The sequence below is a fragment of the Cydia strobilella genome, chromosome 21, assembly GCF_947568885.1.
Source record: "Cydia strobilella chromosome 21, ilCydStro3.1, whole genome shotgun sequence".
NCBI classification, from domain to species: Eukaryota; Metazoa; Arthropoda; class Insecta; order Lepidoptera; family Tortricidae; genus Cydia; species Cydia strobilella.
The window spans coordinates 8,746,886-8,773,500 of NC_086061.1; the positions used below are offsets into that span (position 1 = coordinate 8,746,886).

General features: G+C 39.1%; 3 protein-coding genes and 1 non-coding gene across 4 annotated transcripts in view; 3 read left to right on the forward strand and 1 right to left on the reverse strand.

The window, feature by feature from the left end:
* The first annotated feature begins 1,589 nt into the window (after positions 1-1,589).
* On the forward strand, positions 1,590-16,757 carry LOC134750860 (protein Rae1). The gene is made up of 11 exons (XM_063686096.1): positions 1,590-1,656; positions 1,856-2,016; positions 2,843-2,935; positions 5,245-5,322; positions 10,385-10,480; positions 11,031-11,102; positions 12,330-12,461; positions 12,711-12,854; positions 13,442-13,534; positions 15,787-15,900; positions 16,518-16,757. The coding sequence occupies exons 2-11, from the start codon at positions 1,870-1,872 to the stop codon at positions 16,599-16,601; spliced, it is 1,053 nt and encodes a 350-aa protein (XP_063542166.1). The 5' UTR covers positions 1,590-1,656; positions 1,856-1,869; the 3' UTR covers positions 16,602-16,757.
* Trnad-auc (transfer RNA aspartic acid (anticodon AUC)) lies at positions 15,660-15,732 on the forward strand. The gene has a single exon. It is a non-coding gene; the product is annotated as a tRNA-Asp (tRNA).
* A 4,040-nt stretch (positions 16,758-20,797) lies between the features above and the next one.
* LOC134750990 (NADH dehydrogenase [ubiquinone] 1 beta subcomplex subunit 3) overlaps positions 20,798-26,615 on the reverse strand; it is a 519,415-nt gene continuing 513,597 nt past the window's right edge. Inside the window, exons 2-4 of the mRNA XM_063686294.1 lie at positions 21,953-22,009; positions 21,688-21,820; positions 20,798-21,017 (exon numbers count right to left, since the gene is read on the reverse strand). Coding sequence (XP_063542364.1) covers positions 20,840-21,017; positions 21,688-21,815 — 306 coding nt within the window. The 5' untranslated portion in view covers positions 21,816-21,820; positions 21,953-22,009 and the 3' untranslated portion in view covers positions 20,798-20,839. The remainder of the gene's footprint in view (positions 21,018-21,687; positions 21,821-21,952; positions 22,010-26,615) is intronic.
* LOC134751277 (prolow-density lipoprotein receptor-related protein 1) overlaps positions 22,455-26,615 on the forward strand; it is a 119,756-nt gene continuing 115,595 nt past the window's right edge. The window contains exon 1 of the mRNA XM_063686660.1: positions 22,455-22,821. Within this exon, the coding sequence (XP_063542730.1) occupies positions 22,746-22,821 (76 nt within the window). The 5' untranslated portion in view covers positions 22,455-22,745. The remainder of the gene's footprint in view (positions 22,822-26,615) is intronic.

Genomic DNA, 26,615 nt, shown 5'->3' on the forward strand with positions numbered 1-26,615 from the left:
AATAAGATCGGTACTGTCATAGTAAATTTTGTAACCACAGAAAATTCCCTGCCATCTATCGATACACTTTAAAACTAAAAATGAAGATTTATAAAAATACGATGAAATGTATTTAAATATGGACAAATATTTTTTTTATTTGCATTAATTATTTTTATATGATTTGACCCATGTCCTTTTACTGATATGCGTTAAAATTGTTGAATAACAAACGAAACCTTCAACGCCCTCTATATGAGAGTAGGCCAAAGGTAGTGGCGCCATCTGAACGAGAATCAAATTTTCATAGACCTAGCATTACATAGACCAGCTATACGCGTGCGCCCGTAAGGGATAGACATAGATGACGTCATAAACGTGGGGATACCATATTGGTAAAAATTACCCCAATATTTGATATCACGTTGGGGCGATTACCCTGGAGGCAAAGTTAGCTTGTTTGACGGTATTAAAAAAATGTTAAATAAAATGTCAATGGGCCGTCCTTTTTAGGCGTATAAACAATGAAATACCTCCTATAATTCGCGCAGGTGGTACAAAACTAAACATGTTTAGTAAATAAAACGTAAAATAAAATGTATTATGGGTTTTAATCTAAAGAAATCACAAATCGCAATCACACCAATTAATGTACACCACATTTAATCTTCACAACATTTGTTTATTTATTTTTTGGAATTAAAGTACGAAAAAACTTCGAGGTCAAAATTACCCATAAAATTATGATATTTTCATCTGGTATCCCTAACATGATTGTTATGTAGCTAAATTAAGAAGAAGTTTAAAAATGGCTGACCTCAGACTCCTACCTAACTACGTAATTTGGGCGGATAATTGTACAAATAATGTTTTGTTAATTTGCGTAAATAATTGTGATATTTTTATTGAAATCGCTTGATTCTACATTGCTTTGAGTGTAACGTAATTTTACGATGTTATTCTCACATATTGCGTTAAGAGGAAGGTGTAAAATACCGTACTTACGTGTGAAAGATTATGATCTCATATTTTTGCTCAGAGCGGCTATTACAGCCGATTACAGAACAATTCACCAGTATTTTATCAAAGTTCAAGCATTCAAAACGCTAACCATCACTATATTTCATAAGAGAAAGCACAATTTCATACAAAACAACGATAATTAAACAAGCAACGAACAAACATGACATGTCACGTACTTATTTGTTTGCCACAATCTCGGTTGTGGCAGCGGTGGAAAAGTGAAACTATGACAAGGACAAACAATAACAGCGCTTTCTCTGCTACTCCTACTGAAAGATACATAAGACTATCCCGTTCGGTCATTTTCCCCCACTCCTCATGACCGATCCAGTTATACTAGATTCATGTTTTCGAGGCACGTTTTTTCCTTAGACTGTATCCATCTATTACGGAGTTATATCTATCTTTGCTATAATTTACCTTTTCCTGATCCTTTTCCAAAATTCCGAATTACCCGTTATCCCTTATTGTAATCCTTTAATTCCAAATTCCGTTTCCCCGTTTTACTCGTTTGGCTGAATACGCCAGGAGCGCGATGCCATTAAAAAAAAAGCGTGCTTAGCTATTAGCTAGGTCTTGACAGTAATGATGGTATTGACACACTTAAAAAAGTCAAGTGGAGTGGATAATAACAACATAACCTCTAAAAAAACGGTTTGTGACTGTTATTTTAATCAAAGCAAAACATTAGAGAAATCGCTTTACAGCTATTTAAATCGTGTTATTTCTCTTTAAAATTTAATACGAATATGTGCATAATCTATTGAATGCATAACAATTACATATCAGTCATCATTTGTGAAAGTCAGACCAACAAGTTTCTTTAATTAAATCTTCGATTTGGTTCCTTCAGTTTAGTGCAGCAAGATGTTCAACCAAATGACAGCAGCAGGGGGCAACCCCAACAAGGATCTGGAGGTCGCATCGCCGCCCGACGACACCGTTTCGGCCCTCGAGTTTTCCCCGCCTTCCGTGCCGCAAACATTCCTTATCGCCGGTTCTTGGGACTGTCGGGTACGTAATGTTGGTTAGGCTTGTAGCTATTGAAATGTTGTACAATTTTAATGCTTATTTTGCTTGCAACTCCAAAACATTTCATATTTTATGTACATGATTCTAAATGGCATTATTAGGAACTTTTTTAAGCTGAAAAACTGCACGACGTTCGAAACGTCAGGCCATAAATAAACGTAAGTTTGTACGCGTTAGTTTTAAAATTATGAAAAACTGCACTTCACATTAGTGTAATGTTTAAAAATCTTTTCAATGTCAAAGCTAAAATCAGATTAGCCTAATCTTAATATGAATGCCACTCTGCCCATGTCTTTATGCTCAAATCTAATAATATAGATTAGCATTCAACCCTATGCAATCTTCAACTGTTATGGCATTCTTTATCTGGATCTGGTGTAGCGGTTCTTTTCTTGTAATATGAATTCCCAAGGTAATAAAAATATGGCTGAAGGCAAAGGGTTGCATTACCCACAGGCGTGGCATAGCCACAGATCTTGCAAACTTTAGTGGAGACATGTTCAATTTAAGATTTGTCTTACTCGTTAGTTAGTTTTGGTTGAGCGACCTGCTCAATAGATATTTAAATTTAGTTAAGTTAGCACTTTTTTTATCCACTTTGCATTGTTCGGTTTTGTTATCCTGTCCTATATGTAATAGTGTATGTTTATGCTGTCCTTAGATATAAATACGGCGGTGGCAGAATAACAGCGTCTGTTGCTGGACTTTAGGGCTGCTGTGCCCCGAAGCCTTTTTGGCACAGACATTAGCTGAACAACCTTCCTTTTCAATTAGTTTGTAATAGTAATAAAATATTGTTTTCCCTTAGGTGAGATGTTGGGAAGTGGAGGCATCTGGGAAAACAGTGCCCAAAGCTGCACAGGGCATGGACGGGCCCATTCTGGATGTAGCCTGGCATGATGTAAGTAAAACAGTGATTCTCAGGGCGTCCTGTTGCTAGCGTGGGTGCATGGCGCGAGTGAGCGAGTTAACGAAAACTACTATGAACGTGGCTAACTGGCGTGGACAAGTGCAACGGATTTTACCGTTTAGTGTGAGGGGCGCCACAGGCACCTTGTATGTAAAAAGCGCAAAGTGCGCTGAATGTCCTATAAGTGTGAAGAGGGCCGCAGGCACCCTGTATGTAAGAGCGCGCAAAGCATGCTGAAATGCTGCATTACCGTACAAAATGTAACTTTTATCTGATCAAGTTTTAAATTTATGTATCAAATAATGCCAGTGTAAACAAAAAAGTAAAAAAATCAATATGGTTTTTAAAAAATCTTTTTTTTTGCTAGGGAGTCTAGGGACACGAAATTAGTGTTTTTTTTTATATCTATTTTTTTTTAATGGGGTTTCGTCACTCAGTGACGATGTCACCCCCATACTGAGATCTATAGTAATAAAGTAGTACTGCAATACTACCTACATCACTACATTATTTTTATACTAGCTTGCACTGATGTGCAATGTGATGTGATGTGTGTGTGTGTGTGATGTGTGTATCATGGCCTCGTCTGATAGTGACGATGCCAGGACAACGTTGCAGCTACCTATGTTGGTAGTTTTGATAAATGTCATGTCGTTCCTCAGCGCCTCGTTGCGGACGCACTCCATCAACACATGGTGAACATCTTCTATTTGATTGCATTCAGGGCAGTTTGGTGATGCAGCTAATTTCATAAGGTGCTTGAATTTGTTTGACGGAATGTGCCCGGAACGAAAATGCGTGCGTGCGGCCCGCTCCGTCCGAAACTTATTTTCCATTGTAGACAGTTTTAGAGTTTTCAAACTTATTTTTGTAGGGTTAGGGTAAAAACGGGACCCCGTCTGTCTGTCTGTCACCAGGCTGTATCTCTTGAACCGTGATAGCTAGACAGTTGAAATTTTCACAGATGATGTATTTCTGTTGCCGCTACAACAACAATTACTAAAAAGTACGGAACCCTCGGTGGGCGAGTCCGACTCGCACTTGTCCGGTTTTTTTTTATGAATACATTTTAGGGTTCCAACCAAGTGTGACAAACTATAAGCGTTCACTGTAGGTATGTCCATCTGTCTGTCAGCAAACTGTATCTTATCAACAATGCAAACATTTTTGTGGCATGATGGATACGATCAGCTTTGTCTGCTTTGTGAAATCATAGCTTTAAATACTAAGAATGCTAAAGCACTACCAAATTTTAAGATAAAATATTTTAATAACAAAACTTCCGTGAGACACAGACACTCTCGAAAAACGCTCGACATGTTTCACTCCGTACCGAGGAGTACGGGAAAGTACGGGAGGCTATCGAATTTACTCGTCATCCGAATTTTATCACGGTTATTTAACATTTTAACATTGTGGTTGGTCAGTGCCTGCGAGGTGTTTTGGGTACTACGTCGGTGGACAATGTGGACGAACCATTAGCGAATGACGTAGTGAGTGTTGTGTGCAACCCATCATTTGAGAATAATGCCGTAAACGAGGGCAGTTTCTGCGGCCCGCAGTGCGCCGGTCCGTCACCGTCAACGCAAGCTCCTGATGACACTCCTCGGTACGGAGCAGGGACCGGCCCGCTATCCCTTATCGGGGTTTTATAAGGGTATTGCATAAGGCTTAACTCACCATACCCTTTGCCAGACGAAACCCTTTGTTTTGGTTTTAAAAACCCTTATATAAAGCTACCACATTTGAGTAATCGGTAGCCCAAATACCCTTACAAAACCCTTATCATCCGCTCACCAACACCTTGCATATTGCTTATAAGGGTTAGCCTTATAAAGGGCTTCCCTTTTAGCATATAAGCGTGCTAATTTAAGTCGTCTACCTTGTTCATAAAGCACACATTACTTCGAATCCGAGCGATCGTCGGCGGCGATGGCGGCGTTCTTTGACTAGGCACGTATTTTCTTTCCTTTTCATACACTACCGTAGATATATACTAATCCTGTCTCTTTCACGCAAAGGGAAAGGGTAACCCTTATTAAGAGCTAGCCTTATTTTTGGTTAGCTTTTCGGTAAGGGTTAGTCAAAGGTAAGGGTATGAATGGGCTTGCAGTTCAAAAGGGAAAGTCTTTCAATGTGTTAGCCGTGTTTAAGTGTCGCCCATTGAAAGGGTTTTATCGCGGAAAGGGTTGTCCGGTCCCTGGTACGGAGTGAAACATGTAGAGCGTTTTTCGACTTAAAATACGTGAGTGACCCGTTATTATAAAATTATTTAATATAAAATTTTGCTGTTTTTGCAGGACGGGTCTAAAGTGTTCATGGCCTCAACGGATAAAAGTGTTAAATGCTGGGATCTAGCGGCCAATCAGACCATTCAGGTAGGGTTTTACATTTTGCTTTCTATATCTAATTATACTTCGTATCCAAATCCAAGACAACAAATATGATTTACAAAGCAGCAGTGCATGGAATCATGCCGTCGTTGTCACACATTTTAGAGATATAATATTTAAAAAACAAGTTCGCGTTGTCCCTGTCTTACTATGCCGTATTCCCCTGCTATCCCCCTCCAACCAATCTCCACAGACCCGTCATTACACTCATTACATGTTTTTGTGTCAGTCCGAGTCACACGTATTTTCGCCAAAAATAGTGTTCCTCTATAATTGCTGTGTGTGTGTTTCGATTGATGAAGTTCGGGTGAGTAAGTTTATTATGTCTACTGTGCGCTGAATGATAATTAATAATTATAGAAATATCTGACTTTTCGGGGACTTCCGGTTCGAGCGCCATCTTGATAGTTAGCATCGTGATTAATTACTTTGTTTTTTGCTCATTAATATTGTTTAAAGTGTAATATCGATAGCTTATTATACAGTAAACTAATGTGGTAGTGTGCAGTGAATGGAGAATTAATTTTGAAGCGCGTTTAACCACCATCTTGGAGTCAACGGCCGGTAGTCCACGTGCTTCTTGTAAAGTCTAGCTATCGATTTACAAGAGCTAGCAAATTACCGTACACTGTCTTCTACAACCGTACAATTTTTGTCGTTTTTAAACCTCTTAATACCTTGATACTGGCGAAATAGTCCCACTGGGCTGAAGCCATAATTTTAAAAGAAGAAGAAATATTTGACTGCCGACCGCCCCCGAGCGAAAAATAAATGTTTTTTCGGCACGGCAAGTCTTGTTGGGGATGCGGAAAAACTTACCATGTAATATTTACTGGTTCTATTGACTCCTTGTGGAGCGCCCACGCCCACTGGTCTACACACGGCGGCACTTGGGAACAACACGCGGCAGCACTTGGGGATCCCCTATTTGGTTTTCTTAAATATTATAATTATATTTGCATGCGATATCGACCGATCGTATTAGAGAATTTTATTGACATATGTTACACTTATTTTTCTGCCTTGCCGTCAAAAAGTTGAAGCGCCGACAAGGAGGTCAGAATATATTCTTCACTATAAAGGTTTTATTTGTGGCGCAAACACTTGTCTCGTTTGCAGTACCAAAGATAGATATAACTCCGTAATAGATGGATACAGTCTAAGAAAAAAACGTGCCTCGAAAATTAAGAAAATTTGATTCTCGATCAGAGGGCGCTACCAGCTTGGGCCTACTGTCGTATAGATGGCGTAGACGGTTTCGTTTGTTATTTAACAATTTTAAAGCATATCAGTGAAAGAACATGGGCCATGTCAAAATCATAAAAATAATTAATGCAAATAAATACACTATCGTATTTTTATAAATCTTCATTTTTAGTTTTAAAGTGTGTCGATAGATGGCAGTGAATTTACTGTGGTTACAAAATTTACTATGACAGTACCGCTCTAGTATTAGTTTAGACCCGCTTGTATTACATTTATGGGTTACTATCTTGTACCCACAATAAAACAATGGATATATTTATGCATATAGGTACTTTGATAGCAACTTGTGTCACGTGTAGTCTTCATCGGTCAGATACGTAAAGAAAGACAAGTTCTGTATTAAAAAAGGTAGTTCATCTATATTTTGAACACCTACAAGATTTTCTACTAGTCATTGTCCGGACCAAAGATAGATATAACTCAGTAATAGATGGATACAGTCTAAGGAAAAAACGTGCCTCGAAAATCACGAAAATTTGATTCTCGATCAGATGGCGCCACTAGTTTTGGCCTACACTCGTATAGAGGGCGTTGACTGTTTCGTTTGTTATTTATAATTTTACCGCATACCAGTGAAAGAACATGGGTCAAAATCATATAAAAATAATAAATGCAAATAAAAAAATCATTTATCCATATTTAAATACAATTTATCGTATTTTTATAAATATTTATTTTTAGTTTTAAAGTGTGTCGACAGATGGCAGTGAATTTACTGGGGTTACAAAATTTACTATGACAGTACCGCTCTAGTATAAGTTACTCTATGTCCGGACTTAGTCTAAAGTATAGAAACTTGATTTCTATGACAACCTCGTAATGAAGAAAAATCTCTTTTACCTACATTCAAAGGCTGTGTACAGAAGAGAATATTTATTAATGTACTGGATATCCATTTCAAAGTGTCATAAAGTAATATTTTGTTCTAGATGTCAATATTTAAAAACGACATGCATTCATAGTCAAATCAAGACGCACAAAATAATTACACTAGTTTAGTTAAGTATACAGTGTCTGACAGAAAACACACATAACCGTTGAAGTTGTTATAATCTTAAAAATTAAAACATTGTATATTTTAGTATGCTATGCTCGGGGTTTCTCTACGTGATAGAGTCAGAAATGATGATATCCGCAGTAGACCTAGGATCACCGATATAGCTCGCAGAATTGCAAACCTTAAGTGGCAGTGGGCGGGGCACATTGCTCGCAGAACTGATGGCCGGTGGGGCCGGAAGGTTCTGGAGTGGCGTCCGCGTACCGGAAGACGAACTGCCGGTAGGCCTCCAACAAGATGGAACGACGACCTGGTGAAAGTCGCGGGAATTCGGTGGTTGCGAGCGGCACAGGATCGGTCGGAGTGGCGAGCCTTGGGGGAGGCCTATGTCCAGCAGTGGACGTCTATCGGCTGACATGATGATGATGATGATGATATTTTAGTAAAATTAAAATATCAATAATATAATGGGTAATAAATTGCTATCAAAATTTGGTTCAGAGCTAACTAAAGATTGAACACACCTTTCAATGGCGTCATGATTAACATAAGCAATAGCAAAATTACATAAACAACAGTTATAACCATAATCTTAAGACAAATACAACTTTATCAATAGGTATTACAATGAAATCAAAGAAAGTTTTATACATTTTTGTCTTTACCTTTACCAAAAAGGAATATCAAGGGTAACTTTACCAGTTAATTAATGACGCCCATTATTGTAAATATAATACTATCTATACCTACACAAAATTACATTTGTAGATACAAAATTTTGATATAAATTAATACCACCTATGAGGCACCGTTCTTCTCTTCAGCTGAAATCAGTAATATCAGTAATACGTAACTTACTGATTTGCTATCGATATTTTATTTTATTTTCGTATCTGTATTTAGAATATTTAGATACAAGGCTCTGAACATCTGTTTTGTAAATTATATTTGTTGTCTTGGATTTGGATACGAACTATACGAAGTATAATTAATAATCAAATGAACTTACCTGTGAAGTTTGATTACAATTATACGAGTATCCAAATCCAAGACAACAAAGTCCCGCCCTCCCAACCCCGAAAATTAAAATAAAATAGTCTCTGTTCATAACACAAAAAGATATGACGGGTATTGGTTGGAGGGGGATAGCAGGGGATTATAGCATAGTAAGACAGGGACAGCGCGAACTTGTTTTTTAAATATTATATCTCTAAAATGTGTGACAACGACGGCATGATTCTATGCACTGCTGCTTTGTAAATTATATTTGTTGTCTTGGATTTGGATACTCGTATAATTGTAATCAAACTTCACAGGTAACTTCATTTGATTATTAAATGTACCTTATGCATACACTGCCGGGCTAGCACATGATTGCCGCGAGAGTATCTCGTCCCTCTTTAATTCATACAGTTAGTAATAGACATAGGTCTATCTCGCGGCGAGATACTGTCGCGCCAATCATGTGCTCGGCCTACAGTTGTCATAAGGTACTCTCATTTTATAATTTATTACAAATATTGCACATGAGTGAAATGCAATTTGATGCTAATTTTAAATGATTTTGATAATATTGTATTTGTATGTTTTATTCGTAAGATTCTTGCACCATTTACATATCCTATCCATACGTTAAGAGGCCGTAGTCGATTTTGGAGCAAAAATTTTAAATTGATAGATTTAGTCGTTGAAATTATACACGTTTTGTTACGTAATATCTAAATAACAAGTATTGGTTTCTATTAGCACGTCTTCTCATCTTGCCTTTTAATAATGAGGTCGCAAGCGTGCGTCACCGGTAATAAATGAAAAGAAGGGGCAGTTTTTAAAAAACATCAAAAATTTATGGTGGTAAATTATACAAATTGATGTATAAAAATAGTTTCAACAAATGTTGTAGATTGTTTAAGTATCAAAATTACGTTGAAATTAAGTCGATTTTCAGAGAAATTAGTACTTGTTTTGAAGTAATTTCTGGAGAAAATTAATTTCGTCTAACTTTCATTTACACTACTTCAAAGTCATAATAATAAAAATGTAGTCTGATAAACGTCAAGTACAGGATATGTGTAAAACAAAATTACCATGTTTAGCCGTCCAAACTTTACGAAATTTACAAATAAGAGCGACAAAATCAGTGCTTTACGCGCGTTTACCTAAACGTCCATCAGAAAAGCAAACATTACTAATTTAGTGAGTTTGTTTTTAACAAATTGATCTAATAAAAGGTAAGATAAGAAGATGCGCTAATAGAAACCAGTACTTGTTATTTCAATTAGGTAACAAAAGGTGTGCAATTTCACCGACTAAATCTATCAATTTTACATTTTTGCGACTAAAATCGACACCGGCCTCTTAACAACACAATTTAGAATAGAATGCTTCGCTTGCAAAGCGAAGGTGTTTCTTGCCTTGCGCTATGACATGGGGTTCTTCAAGAAGCAGGTATTTAGGGTTCTCAGAGGTGGGCAACGCATAAGTGGCTCCTCTGATGTTGCTCATGTCCATGGGCGGTGATGACTGCTTCCCATCAGGTGGCTCGTCTGCTAGTTTGCTTCCTATTACATATAAAAAGGTAAGCAAGAAAGTTAATCAGCAGCTTGGCTCTTTTGGGATAAGTTCGCCTTTGTACAAATGATGCGTTTTTCTCTTGTTTTATGTTTCTTTTTGTACAATAAAGGGTGTTACTACTACTACTACTTTTCTATAATAAATAACTATTTACTATGGATTGATTGTATTTTCTGTCCTGACAATGATTTCATTACGTTTGCATCATTGCAGGTAGCAGCACATGATGCACCAGTGAAGACGTGCCACTGGGTCAAGGCTCCCAACTATACCTGCCTCATGACTGCCTCCTGGGATAAAACCTTGAAGGTAAGCTCACTACATTAGTACATTACGATACAAGTGCGAAAAGTAAGAAATTCGCAATGAGTCGCGATAAAATAAAACACAACCGAAGGGAGTGTTTCAAATGGCTCTCTATTGTTTCCCATAAACTTTTAAGTTATAATGTATTGTTTGTCCACATTTTCGTTAGTCATAATTTGGTTTTTCTCAGAAACGCGTAACTTTTCAGGATTGCCATAAAACAAACCTAACCTAACCTATCTATAGGATAACCTTAGGAAAATCCTGAAATGTTAACGGTTTCAGAATTATGACTCATAATAATATGACAATCATTACATTATGACTTTCAATAATTATGTCGAACAAAGGGACCCCGTTTCAAATCGACACTAGTTGCGAATTACGTTTTCGCACGTGTGTAACAGCGTTTTACAGTACATATGGCCCTTTAAATTTTCGGGACGGAACTCTCGGCGCGGCGAGAGGCTCTCGAGTAAGTGTGTACATGTACAGCCGGCGATATATTTATCTACACTCATATTGTTAATAATTTGCTCGTTTTCCATTACAGTTTTGGGACACCCGCAGCGCTCAACCAATCATGAGTATGAATCTATCCGAAAGATGCTACTGTGCCGATGTGGTGAGTAACAGACTTAGGGTCGGTTGCAACTGTTTGTCATCGTTAAAGAGTTCGCTAAATTTGATTGTATGGAAAGTTTCATAGTAAACCGCCGCGGCGCGCCGGCTGACGTTGATCAGTCTGTCAAGTGTCGATGGTGCAACTGGCACTAAATGTGTTAGGGCTCGATATTCGATCGAATAATGGGAAATCTAATTTAGCTTTACATATTACAAACATTGCAAGTTAAATAAAAGATTGTAAAAAATCAATGCTACAAATCAAGTCACTGAAGTTCCCATTTATTATTTAATGTACATTTATGACTTAGTATTAGCAAAGATAGATATAACTCCGTAATAGATGGATACAGTGTAAGGGAAATACGTGCCTCGAAAATCAAGAAAATTTTATTCTCGTTCAGAGGGCGCTACTAGCTTTGGCCTACTGTTGTATAGATGGCGTTGACGGTTTCGTTTGTTATTTAACAATTTTAACGCATATCAGTGAGAGAACATGGGTCAAAATCATAAAAATAATTAATGCAAATAAAAAAAATCATTTATCTATTGTAGTGTATACTAGACATAGTTATGTATGTAGCTCATAGGATATATATAAGGACCTTTTACATAAGTATGCAGAGCAGTAATAAAGCATCGTTTAAGCTGAACACTCGTTTCTACTCAACTCCGAATCCTCACCTTACATGGCGACCCTGCCATATACGGTGTCGCGCGTACGGTCAGTCACCGAGTGACATTCAGAGCTCGATTATTACAATGTAAAAACATAGCTCAAGTGGACAGTTATAGAACAATAAAATAACGTAATGTTGCTTCTCACGGTTAAATGCTGGTTACGCTGTTGCTGATTCACCTTACGTCATGGGGGCTACAAAATTAAAAGAGGTTATCATCGCCGGAGGTGACAATAAGGCTTCTGCGCTTTAAATACATTTTATCGTATTTTTATAAATCTTCATTTTTAGTTTTAAAGTGTGTCGACAGATGGCAGTGAATTTACTGTGGTTACAAAATTTACTATGACAGTACCTTTCCAGTAAATTGTTAAATAACAAACGAAACCGTCAACGCCATCTATACGACAGTAGGCCAAAGCTAGTAGCGGTAGCGCCCTCTGAACAAGAATCAAATTTTCTTGATTTTCGAGGCACGTTTTTTCCTTAGACTATCCATCTATTACGGAGTTATATCTATCTTTGATATTAGTGATTGTCTCCCTTAGGAGTACCCGATGGCGGTGGTGGGCACGGCGGACCGCGGCATCTGCCTGTACACGCTGGAGGGCAAGCCGGCCGAGTTTAAGCGCGTCGAGTCCCCGCTCAAGCACCAGCATCGCTGCATCGCCATCTTTAAGGTTCTTTTTTTTTTAGGGTTCCGTACCCATAGGGTAAAAACGGGACCCTATTACTAAGACTTCACTTTCCGTCTGTCCGTTATAACATCATTGTGGACCAAACTAACGAAATCCACAATCTACTTAACGATTTCTTAACTGCCCACCAACCCCCCTCCAACCAACCGACCAACGGAGTCCACACAACCTGCTCAGTGGTTGGTCTATTAATAATTACATTTTAATTTACAACTTATTTTTTTCATTTAGGATAAGAAGACCAAGCAACCAGCTGGGTTCGCACTGGGTTCAGTAGAGGGCAGGGTGGCCATACAGTATGTCAACCCGACCAACCCGAAGGATAACTTCACATTCAAGTGCCACCGGTCGGCGGGCACCACTGGTGGATATCAGGTATTTAGTTACGACAGTCAACAAATTTGGTATGCCAGTCAAAATTTGTACTGTAAAGTCTACATTATATCTTGGGCCCTACCTCACTCTGTCCGTATACTCCTTGGGCTTGTGCACAAATCGTGCGAGTTTTTTTCGGCTACTTTTTGAGGTTCTTCGCTATTATCTTCTTATTGGCTATGGCCGCGTGTGCGTGCGCCCGCTCCGTGCACTCGCGAAACTTTGCGGACGCCCCAAGTGTCCTTGCTCTTTACCATCACCCTATCCAATAAATCAGGCCCGAAAAATAATGTATACTCAAACACACCCACTTTTTCAGTAGAAAAAGGCGCGAAATTCAAATTTTCAACGGGAATTCAATTGTTCGCGCCTACATTTTTTAAATTTGCCTTCTTTTTCTACTGACGAGGTGGGTCTGCCAGAGTAGTCTTAAGGTAGGATTCCACCAGTGTGCGGCACAAGCGTATTCAGTACAAGAATACTTGTGCCGCACACTGGTGGAATCCAGCCTTAAAACGAGTTTAGATTGTGTGAATGCACAAAAATTTGTGAAATTAATTAACTAAAGATTAACCATTTTTCCCCAGGACATCTACGCAGTGAACGACATCGCCTTCCACCCCGTGCACGGCACCCTGGCCACTGCGGGCTCCGATGGCTCCTTCTCCTTCTGGGACAAGGTATACAATCAAATTATAGGTATTTGCGTGCTCCGTCACGTGCTTGACTGTACTTTTGTTAATGTTTAACTTAGGGGCTGTTTCACAATGTCCAAGTAAAGTATTTGATAGCTAATTTGCTCTCTAAAGTAATGGAGCGTGTGGTAAACAACCAGCTCCTTAAGTACCTCGAAGACCACCAGCTAATTAGCGACCGGCAATACGGGTTTCGCCGTGGTCGCGGCGCGGGAGACCTTCTTGTTTACCTCACTCACCGATGGGCCACCGCCATAGAGAGCAAGGGAGAGGCACTGGCTGTTAGCCTGGATATCGCAAAGGCCTTCGATAGGGTTTGGCATAAGGCACTTCTTTCCAAACTTCCCTCGTACGGGCTTCCTAAGGGGTTGTGCACATGGGTCTCCAGCTTTCTATCTGGGCGTAGCATTTCAGTCGTCACTGACGGAATATGCTCGGATTATAAGCCTATAAACGCTGGAGTACCCCAAGGATCTGTACTATCGCCTACCCTGTTCCTTCTGCATATCAATGATATGTTATTAACTAACAATATTCATTGCTATGCAGACGACAGCACTGGCGATAGCTATTATACAGGTCGTGCAAACGCCCCCCCTGAGCAGGTGTCGGAGTGCAGGATGCGACTTGTGTCTGAGATCGAGACGTCCCTTGAACAGGTCTCCGAATGGGGTAGACGTAACCTCGTCCAGTTCAACCCCAGTAAGACACAAGTCTGCGCGTTCTCCGCCAAAAAAACCCCATTTGTCACGGCGCCAAAGTTTCAGGGCATTCCCCTTACCACCGCTAAAAGTATCGGGATACTTGGTGTCGACATTACGAACGAAGTCCAGTTTCGTAGTCATCTGGAACAAAAAGCCAAACTGGCCTCCAAAAAGCTTGGGGTGCTGAACAGAGCCAAACAGTGCTTCACACCGGGTCACCGACTTTTGTTATATAAAGCGCAGGTTCGACCCCATATGGAGTACTGTTCTCATCTCTGGTCTGGCGCTCCACAATACCAGCTCCTTCCCCTTGACTCCATCCAACGTCGGGCAGTTCGTATTGTCGGCAATTCCGAACTTACTGACGGCTTAGAACCTCTTAGTCTTCGGAGAGACGTTGGCTCTCTTTGCATGTTCTACCGTCTGTACAATGGGGAATGTTCCGAAGAACTTTTTGATCTGGTGCCATCGTCTCGTTTCTGTCACCGCACCTCCCGCCAAAGGAGCAAAGCTCATCCTCACTTCTTAGACACATGGCACACCATGAATAAGCGGGCATCCCGCTCGTTTCTTCCCAGAACGTGCAGAATGTGGAATGAGTTGCCTCCTGAGGTATTTCCTTTGTGCTACGACATGGGATTCTTCAAGAAGCGGGTATTTAGGGTTCTCAAGGGTCGGCAATGCTTAAGTGGCTCCTGTGATGTTGCTTACGTCCATGGGCGACGATGACTGCTTCCCATCAGGCGGCTCGTCTGCTCGTTTGCTGAATATCACATAAAAAAAAAAAAAAAAAAATTAACAAATAACTTAACTGCCAGATAAAACTACCTTCAGTTGTAAAGGTATTTATCTACCAGTTAGCTTATTTGAAGATTGTGAAACGTCAAAGATGACTTTATTCGTCAGATACGAGTAAGTGGCAAGTAGCTTATTCAGAACTTTACTTGGACATTGTGAAGCAGGCCCTTAGACTCCAAATGATTTGCTCAAAGTTCTCCTAAATCAAGGAATTCCTAATAACTCCTAGGCACACAATTAATATTAATTGCGAACGAATGCGAAACGAAGCGAATGATGCTATTAAGCTTGCTATGCATGCCTACGGATGAGGTCTTGGTGGCTCAGTTATCAGAGCGCTGGAGTTCGATCCAGAGGCCTTGAGTTCAAGTCTCACCCAGGGCAGTAATTTTTTCCACTTTTAAATTTATTCTAAGCTTAATAGCATCGTTCGCAGACGTTTCTGCTTGTTAAAAAAATATTTAGAATGGGTAGCACATCGTAACTGGTGAATTTCCAATATGACTTGGAACTCCGGTGGCCGTTTAAGAAGGGTAACGCGCTTACGGTAGATTTCGCTAGGGTCCCTTAGACCCATATAGTGGGAAGATTTGCTGACTATGGATGAGGTCTTGGTGGCTCAGTTGGCAGAGCGCTGGAGTATCGATCCAGAGGCCGTGAGTTCAAGTCTCACCCAAGGCAGTAATTTTTCCACTTTAAAATTTATTCTAAGCTTAATATTAATATATTGTTTAGGACGCGCGTACAAAGCTAAAGTCGTCTGAGTTGCTTGAGCAGCCGCTAACGCGCGCCGCATTCAACCACAACGGACAGATATTCGCGTACGCCGTCGGATACGACTGGTCCAAGGTTTGTACTTCAAATAGTAACGCTTATAGTAATTAGAGTCAGAAATGATGATATCCGCAGTAGAACTATAAGGGTCACCGACATATCTCGCAGAATTGCAAACCTTAAGTGGCAGTGGGCGGGGCACATTGCTCGCAGAACTGATGGCCGGTGGGGCCGGTGGGGCCGGAAGGGTCTGGAGTGGCGTCCGCGTACCGGAAGACGAACTGCCGGTAGGCCTCCAACAAGGTGGAGCGACGACCTGGTGAAGGTCGCGGGAATGAGGGCTATCGTTTTTTTGCTCACCAGTTGGCGCCTCTGTTGATGGTTACTCACCCGTCACCCGTTGACCACGAACGCTGTAAAGAGTTCGAAACGTCGGGATGTATTATAAATTCAATATACGCGATATAATCCGTTTTCATAGTTTTATTTCATGAGTAACTATCGCGGTAACCGAAGACAATATCATTTATCCATATTTAAATACATTTTATCGTATTTTTATAAATATTTATTTTTAGTTTTAAAGTGTGTCGACAGATGGCAGTGAATTTACTGGGGTTACAAAATTTACTATGACAGTACCGCTCTAGTATAAGTTACTCTATGGCTATAGCTATTTTGATGTGTTGCAGGGTCACGAGCATTTCAACCCAGCTAAGAAGAACTTCATCTACCTCCGAGCGTGTTACGAGGAGCTGAAACCTCGCACCAACTGATTCACTTCGCTGCCATATTTCAACGCGTAAGCCACGTTTGTGACGTCATGTGACGTTGGCATCATAAATGACGTTAGCCTCGCATCGACCATGGAGACTATATAAAGGAGCCAAATCTCTATGTATGAAAAGTGTCCATTAAAAAAACAGTAATTAGGCGGCGCCACCATACATACGCACGTAATTTGGTCGGGTTATTTGTTGGTTCATGTTATACTCATGTCCCAGACCCTAACTAGCGCCACCGGAGAGATTAGGAACTATTATTTAAAGCTGAAAGCGGTCACTTTTGCAACAATTCTGCCATAAGAGATTGGCATCCTTTTCTATACCATCCATAGCATCGACGCTTAAAGCTCTGGTTTCGTCACGTCGTCATATAGCGGACGTAATACAGCGGTAAATGACGTCACTATAATGTCTATGTAAACCAAATGGCGCGGTTCCGTAGAGGGTGTTGATTGAAAACCAGAGCTATAGCCTCATCGTGAATGACGTCATATAACGTTGGTGGCGTCAGAATAGGGAATATTACGCAAAACTGCGTAGAGAGCGCCACTAGCACACCGAGGATCTACCGCAAAACACAAAAATAAAAATTTCGTTATCGCCTCTCTATCAGTCTTGGATATTCGAGCGATAGAGAAGCAGATAACGAAATTTCGATTTTTGCGATAGGCTCTCTGTAAACAAACCGCCTTGATGCAATGAGGGCTAACGCGTATGAATTCGCCGCTAGGGGCGCTAGTGTAGATGGTGGTCTTTTCCATAGTTCGAAATGTCAAATGTCACTTGTCACTTCAATGACTGACAGCTTTTCTATAGTCTTTTGGACCACCATCAACAGAGGCGCCAACTGGTGAGCAAAAAAACGATAGCCCTCATTATAATGATTTATGCACAGTTCTGTGAAAGCCATAGTTTAGCTAGCTGATTTCTAATGATGTATTGGTGTTTTTAGTGTTTTTGTACTATTTAGTACTATGCACTTTTTTAAATTCTGTAAATGTCTTGACTAAACCTTTAAAATAAGTGTTTTCCATATGAAAAGGCACCTTATGCAGTTGACATATAGTATCTTTTGACATGGAAAACCACAATTAGCTCCATGCATGAATTTATTTTTATTTTTGGATTCATTATTTATATCGTTGGAACACCGGAAATGATAAAAATACTTTTGTAAACCTTAACATTATTTTATTTAAAAAAAAGTAAATTGTTGAAAATTTTTGAGCGGTTGAAACGCTCATAATTTTTGGCGCGAATTCGACAGAGCGTGATGACGTCACACGTTGGGCGGCCCAACTGACGTTTGCTACTAATGACACTAATCTGTCGAACGCGTGACGTCACGTGGCGTTTCGAGCGTTTCGCTCACTAGCTTTTCGCGGGCAAATTTTTGTACTTTTTATTTATAATTTTAAGTAATTAAATGGTAATTTAAAAACGGAAATGCATTTGTAACATGATATAACGGTAACAAACATCCGAATAAAACATATTTCGTTCAAATATAAACTTCATGCATGAGGCTAATTCTGCCCTGCTCATCGCATGTGCAGTACTTGCATGAAAAACATCGTTCAAATAAAGAACGTATTCAAAGAGAACAAAGATAAACAATTGCATGACATTTCTACTGCGATTACTGCATATCAGGGATGTTGAGAATATTCGCATCCGCATCCGCAACCGCGGAACTTCCGCATTATTTTCAACATCCGCATCCGCATAAAATCGATGCGGAGCTTAATGCGGATGTGGAATAGGTAGGTACAGGAACGTCTTAGCGGCGGCGTTAGTGCTAGGTAATTTCGTCATTAGCCAATAGGAATCTCATTTCGTTTTTGTGATTCGTCGATCGAGCACTTTAGCCTATGACGGACAGCGACAAAAGGTGAATAATTTGTTTTATTTGGACTTTAGTATAGTAATGCGATTGTGGGGCACCTATATTCTTGTTCAAATACTAAGTTTCGTTTTTTTTTAAATAAAACTTACTAAAGTGTAATATTTGACGTTTTTTATGTGCCTAATCTCGACATCCGCATCCGCGGATGTCAAAAAATCGGCATCCTACATCCCTGCTGCATATGTTGCTATCACGGCAGAATTATAGATAATAAGATAATGTAAGGTTAAACGTCGGCATTACTTTGAAAAAACTGTCAATCAAAAGAAAAAAGTGGTATCTATGTCCTTACATCCCTTGATGCATACAGTTACCAGAGTTACTGCCTTTCAACTGTGAGTAGCAATGTGAGATACGAGATTTTTTTTAACGTAGTGACAATGTGAAGAGTGGGGGGAGTTGTCTAATTTTCAAGTTACATTAGGACTGTAGGTAATACTACTACTCTACTCCTCTGGCGCAGCGAACCAAAGTGTGTCTTGGCCTCCAACACGATAGTTCGCCACTGATCCCGGTCCTGTGCAGTTTCTCGCCAGTCTTGAACCTGGAGCTCGCGCAGATCAGCGGCCACCACATCCGCCCATCGGTACCTAGGTCACCCGAACGGGCGGCGAGCTGTCGGTTTTCCCTCAAACGCTCTTCGTAGGTAATAGTGAAATAAAAAGTAAACGGAATACTGATGGTTTGAACAAATCTACCGAAGCATGAAAGGCACTTACTGTTGCCGAGGTAGTTTCGCCAATAGTCCGAGGCTGAAATGATGCCTTTTACCCGAGTTAAACACTACTTTTCATTCCGAATACGAGGAAAGTAAAATACGTGTTTTTTAAAACATGACTAAGTATAATTTTTATAGCGATTCTTGAGAGTAATTTCAATTAATCATTTAGGTAAAAGTATCGTTATTTATGGAATAGCGAGTCAAATATCAGAATGGAAATTACATAACAATATCTTTCAGAGCATGAGAAATGAAAATGTAATTGTAATTTAAAATGTTATAAACTGTTAATAAACAAGTTAACAAGGATATTTTATATCTTTTTATTTTTGCAATATCCCATAACAAGGCTCAGATAAGTCTCCCACATAATATTTAATTTACCACCATAATCTGTTTCTACAAAACATAGTTCTGGAAACAAGGTGCCTCAGAAATGAAAGTTTTATTAGTGGGCACAGATTTACACTTGATTTTATGGTTCAGCTATCCATAAATGTGTTGATTAACTTCAAACTCGGGCTTAGGAAATATCTACCCTATTACCTTTTCTTAATACCAAAATCGCATAATCCGACAGTTGGATTTCCCAGATTTTGACAAATGGTTGTCGTAATGGTAATTCTCTTTATTTCACAGATGATGTATTTCTGTTGGCGCTATAACAACAAATATTAAAAACAGAATAAATTTTAAGTGGGGCTCCTATACAACAAACGTGATTTTTTTGCCGTTTTTTGCGTAATGGTACGGAACCCTTCGTGCGCGAGTCCGACTTTCACTTAGCCGGTTTTTTGTGATTCTGATACTGCACCTACAGTTAGTCAAAAACCTTTTATACTATCCAAGTTATATGTCTATTTGGTCATCAGAATCGTCACTTATCGTCGCCAGAGGGACCAGACTATTGTATGTATATTCACTACCTTCTTTAGGTAATTTTCCTCATGGAATAAAATACTATATTCTCTGGTGCAGTGGTACAAGTGCAATCAAACAGAAAGAATAGACTATCTTCTTCTTCCTGCCCTTATCCCACGTTATGTGGGGTCAGCACATGTTTTTCTCTTCCATTCTCCTCTATCTTTCGTCACCTCAGCACTCACTCCTTTCTTTCTCATATCCTCTTCCAACAAAGTCACAAAGTGGCCAGGACCCCATGGCAAAAGGAAGGCGGGAAAAATAACAAGGTGGTCCAAGGATATTATAGCCACAGCCGGAGAAAATTGGCTAATCAAGGCAAAAGACCGAGAAAGGTGGAAAGATATGGAGGAGGCCTATACCCAACAGGGGTCCTTAAAATAGTAAAAATGGAAAACAATAATATTAGAAAACTTTTTTTTTATCATGTAAAACTATTTAAGGAAAAATAAAGACTTAAATAAATAAATAAATCCTCTTTCACACAATCCATCCATCGCTTTTTGGGTCTACCATACGCTCTCCGTCCATCAACATTCATCCCTAACATTCTTTTGCCTATATGGCATTCATCCCTCCTCATCACATGCATACCACGCTTACCTAGACTATCTATACTATAAAGACTATAAGCAAGAATAGACTATCAATAACTTTATTTAATAACACAGCATTCAATAATTAGTGGTGTCCACCCTCTCCCTCATGGCCATGGTCTTCATGCCCGCCTCCGAGCATCTTCTCCGCTCCGGCGGTGACCAGCGCCAGGCCCAGGCCGATAGGGAACCCACGGAAAAACACTTTCCTGGCGCGACCCCATTTGGTGCCAAAACCGGGGTTGTATCGCCACGCCTCGTTTCTGAAAAATTTGATAATTCACATTAGATTTAATTGCAGTGGAAAAGTATGGAGATAAAAGTTTTAAATTTAAACTAGTGCTGACAGTTTCTCATCTATATACACTAACTGTTGAGTGCAGTCTTTAACAAAGAGTAAAGTAAGTATAAGTCTTTTGTCTGGATTCAATACTAACACATATGTCATCATATAAACTAATGATGAATTAGGCATACATGATCAACAAATTGATGGCAAACAATCATCTTAAAAAAATCTAGTAAATGTGTACCCTTTTCTAACAATAGAATCCCATTAAAAACATTAAGTGTAAATTTGTATGTAAGTTTTGCAGCACAGTTTTTATACTACAAAAAAATTTGTAGTGTCAAACCAAGTCGGTTATTTTAGTCAGTACCGGAGGGTGTCCACACAACCAAATTTCCACCAATTTGCCTATTTTAAAACCATACTAATATCAGATTACTATTAAATACATCCCTCAAAGGGATAAGTTCGCCTTTGTACATCTTATTATTTGTACCATGTAATTTTTAATATGTATATTTGTACAATAAAGAGTTTACTACTACTACTACTAATACATATAATGCCAAATAAATAAAAGAGATGGATATTAAATTTTAAGGCCTATTTTTACCAGGGGATTTTAAATGCAACAAGATTCAGACCTGATCCATGGGTCCTTTAGTCCCTTCTGAGCCAAAGCCTTCTCCAGCTCCTCGAGCTGCGGGATCCCCTTCACCTGGAACTGCTTGTGGTCAGGAACCACGTAAGGTGCGTGACCATGTCCGCCCATCCTTCCTGATAATGAGACCAAGAAAAATACACAATTAACCTCTATCGATTATATAATTTTGTATTCTAATTTTTTATGAATTAAAGAATATTTTATGAATGGCCTGATATTTTAAAATACATAGAAACGAAACCTACTTTTTATTAAATATTTATATGGCAAAAAATGGTCGTAATCGCAGTCGAAAATTAGAAAATATTACAATTGTTTTGACAGCTGTGACAGTGACAGATGTTCGAAGATAAACTATTTGAGATACAAATGTAAACGCCTCATTTCATCACTGCAAACGTTGACATTTGTACAGGCACTATCAAGCGCCTGACACGCTTTGATAGCGAAAGATAGTGTTATTGCGATTCCTATAAGAGGAACGAGAAAATAGTGCCATGCTTTGTCCTTATCACCGACCGGGTGGCATCATAGGTAGGAGGCGATGGCGAAATACCGAAATTCATTAGAGTGAAAGAGAAAAAATCGGTGGCGCGTCTATAACTACTTGTATATACTATGTCTATGGGCACTTAAATTATTTCCAGTATGTTGGCTAATTGCCATTTCCGTGTTTGTGTTTTTATCTGCAGCTGCACTTGCACCTATCTTCAGTCGCATCGTCGGTTGTTCGTCGGTGTCGGTTCACGGCCGGTTGCTGTTGCGCGCCGAATGCTGCGGCCCGAGCTTTACGACTGAAAAGCTTTTAGCCTTTTATTCCTAATTCATGAAGTGCGATAAAATTATAAATTAAAACGGTGTCTAAACTAAATCAGCTGACATTATCAGTTTACATTTGTGCGCGGTTGCTTTCGACTCTTCATAGGGATCAATGAAGTGAACTCCCGTGTGTAAACAAGAACAAGAGTGGATATTTATAGAGTGCTTGAGTGTAAGCTGGAGTTGTAACGTTTCTAGATATGTGTATTAATTAGTGCAATGAAGTACATCGTAGCGGTCCTGGCGGTAGCGACGGGGGTTGCCGCGGTCCTACCGGACAAACAACCGCGCCCGGGTGAGATATTTTTTTATTCTTCTCGGTTAAAAGATCTATTTTACCTGTGTTTTACCGATTTTGTTTGAAATAAAATCAGAAATATTTTATAATTTAACTGGGAACTGGGAATGCGGTGTAAACTTCCTTTTAAGTTGCGGATGCGGACTGCACCACGGGAAATTAAACACCGGTGCGTATCCGGTAGTCCGGTACCGGTACATCTGATGTACCTTTTTCATACGGGATAAACCTACATCTTTATTGGGATTTCTCAATCTGATCTTTGATTTTAATATAAATATACTTAGTTGAATACTTTTAAGTTGGTTGTATATAATAGTGTTTTGTTTTTCTTTGTTGTATGTATGTACATACATACACACAACAAAGAAAAAGTGTTTACATAAACACAAGGCTAACTTTGAGCAGTTGAGAGTAAATTAAATAAAACATGATAGACAAACAAACACTATGTACAAAAAAGTAAAGTAAACTATGGTTTAATTATTACTAATTAATAAATAATTAATCACATATACACCTAACAATAGTATAAATACAATAATTTAGCACTGATAATGAATTCATGATACAATGAAAAAAATAAAATATCAAAAAAGCTTATAATATTATACTTCTTTGAATCTAAAAATAATTACTTAGTTATGGAGTCACTGGCTAGACTACACTTAGAAAGACAACAAAATTTTGAAAAATTTAATTGCTTATTGAAAATAATGTAAACAATAGTTATTTGTGCAACAAGAGAGGAAAGTTGGTTTTTCTTGCGAGTGTTTGTAAAATATATAAAATAACTTTGCTCTCGTGTTGCACACATAATTTTTCACCTCAGTAGTGAAAACATATTAAAGGTTAGTGTATTTCGAATTACACACGTCACATTAGGAGTGACGAAAGTAGGCTTGTTCGAGCTGCTGAGGTGAAAACAAAATTTTATGACTCATTCAGCTGATATAAATACCATACATATAAATGATTACTAAGATGAGCTGAAGCTATGGTGTATGTTATTAACATTCTTTTATTATTATTTATTCAGAGCCCACTGTGTCCCACTGCTGGGCAAAGACCTCCCCCTCTTTTTCCACTTGTCTCTGTTTAATGCTATATCTGGCCAGCCTGTCAAGAAGGAGTCCAAGTTATCCCGCCATCGCCGACGAGGTCTGCCGGATCCCCGGTTAGACTTATGGGGCTCCCACTTCGTGGTTAACTTGGCCCACAAGTCATCCGGCATTCGGCAGACATGACCAGCCCAGTCCCATTTCAACTTGGCCGCTTTCCGAGCTACGTCTATTATTTGAGTCTTAGAGCGCAACATGGTGTTTCGGACTCGATCCCTTAATTTTACACCTAACATTCTTTTAAATACCTAAAAAAACAGACTAGGAAATTAGAGAGAATGAAACTCCATAGGATCTGTAATGACTTTTCCATAAACTGAATGATAGATTTCTTTACCAGAAAGTCAGCTAAATAAACTATCAAGTTGACCTGAAAACACTTCTATTACCATAATAGTATTGTCACCTGCAATAACATCATAATGCACTTATCACACAAATTTGTATACACGGTGGCTAAAAAATAAGTGCATTTTCGTTGCCAGGGAGGTTTTGGGATTATACTGAGCAACTTTTACTATGGGACCAATTCCGAAATAGCGAAAAATAAATTTAGCTGTTTCATACATTTTGGCTGGTCCATTTTCTATGGGAAGGTGAATACTAGCTTTTGCCCGCGACTTTGTCTGCATGGAATCAGTGACGGCAGTTAGAGTAACTTTAGCGCCTGAATAAAGTGTAATAGCAATCATTCAATTTGAGCATAAGCTAATTGCTTGACATCAATTATCAGGCATCTCATTAAATCTCAATTTCATCCCCCTTTTCACTCTCTTTAGGGATGATTTCTGACATAAAAACTATCCTATGTCCTTCCCCGGGACTTAAACTATCTCTATGCCAAATTTTAACTAAATTGGTTCAGCGGTTTAAGCGTGAAAAGGTAACACACAGATAGACTTTCGCATTTATAATATGAGTATGGATAAATAAAACCTCAATTATCTTCCATCAAATGTTGACCAACATTCCTTTTATTGGCAACTAATTCAACATTCACACAAATGTATATGCCCTCCCAGTCTTAATTGAAGGGTTAATATGCTCTGGAAATTTGCACTTTATGGCATACACAATAAGGTCTATGTATGTGTTATCTTGAAACAGTATAAACTATTAACAAGACTGCATTAAAATCGCGGAAAAGGCGTGCCGCGGCTGTGAGTCCATCATTGAACTGTAGCGTCCACAGACATTCTACAGCCTACACGACCGCATCGCGTTGAATGAATTCTACATTACATTCTTACATTTCCAACCTAGTGTCGCTTGAAACGTCGTGTGCGACTCGTAATCTCTTTTATAACTAAAATGTTCGCCACTCTCCAGAGATAAAACAGCTGACGGTTGTTATCTTAACTAGGCCCATTAAAGTGTTTGCGGCAGATCCATTATGTCTACTGTACGGTAAATAACGTCCTTTATGTGGCGATGTGTAGATAGCGACTTAATTATAGTTGGGTACTTGACTCAGCTCGCGACTTCATCCGCGTATAAGTCATTAAACTGCCCCTCTTAGTATATTAGGTAGTAGTGAGTAGTGTCCGATCGAAGTTTCGGTTTGGGCATAAGAATCATCGGCCACATACTCGGCGAGTGGCATGGGAAATAGCCAGGGAAGTTGTGGCTAAAATGAAACTTTTCCATCAGTTTTGCATAATAAAAGCTTTACAAGCTGCTCCGGTGAAAAAGGAATTACTAACTTACGCATTACCTAACAGAGGGCTAATGGGCAAATCTCAACTCGAAAGGTTTTTTTAATACGCATAAACATCTTTGTTTTTAGGGTTCCGTACCCAAAGGGTAAAAACGGGACCGTATTACTAAGACTCCGCTGTCCGTCTGTCACCAGGCTGTATCTCATGAACCGTGATAGCTAGACAGTTGAAATTTTCACAGATGATGTATTTCTGTTGCCGCTATAACAACAAATACTAAAAACAGAATAAAATAAATATTTCAGTAGGGCTCCCGTATAACAAACGTGATTTTTTTGCCGTTTATTGCGTAATGGTACGGAACCCTTCGTGCGCGAGTCCGACTCGCACTTGGCTGGTTTTTAGGGTTCCGTACCCAAAGGGTAAAAACGGGACCCTATTACTAAGACTCCGCTGTCCGTCTGTCTGTCTGTCACCAGGCTGTATCTCATGAACCGTGATAGCTAGACAGTTGAAATTTACACAGATGATGTATTTCTGTTGCCGCTATAACAACAAATACTAAAAACAGAATAATATAAATATTTAAATGTGAAAAAACAAACGTGATTTTTTTGCCGTCTTTTGCGTAATGGTACGGAACCCTTCGTGCGCGAGTCCGACTCGCACTTGGCTGGTTTTTTAATACTCATAAATATCTTTGTTTTTTAGAATCCGTACACTATTGAGTTGCGCAATAAAACCAACACATGGGTACCAGCGATGCGTGCAATGCGCGAGCGATTAAAAAAAAAGTGTGCTGCGATTTAATTCGCCAGATGTGGACACCGCTTAAGACAGTGATTCTTGTGTACTTTAGCATTATTTATTATATCAATTCGTCATTCATACTAACGAGATTCTCGAATTTTATTGTAATTACAGTAACTGGCAATTTTTACAAGCTTTTTATTAACTTGCAATGTACCTATGTATGTAAGTATGTATGTAATTACACACTTTTATTTAGCTT

Bases quoted from the DNA above. Each gene is read 5' to 3' on its own strand.
- LOC134750860 (XM_063686096.1), top strand. From the start codon at position 1,870: ATGTTCAACCAAATGACAGCAGCAGGGGGCAACCCCAACAAGGATCTG. The intron at 2,017-2,842 runs GTACGTAATGTT...GTTTTCCCTTAG, and splicing joins CCGGTTCTTGGGACTGTCGG to GTGAGATGTTGGGAAGTGGA. The intron at 11,103-12,329 runs GTGAGTAACAGA...TGTCTCCCTTAG, and splicing joins GATGCTACTGTGCCGATGTG to GAGTACCCGATGGCGGTGGT.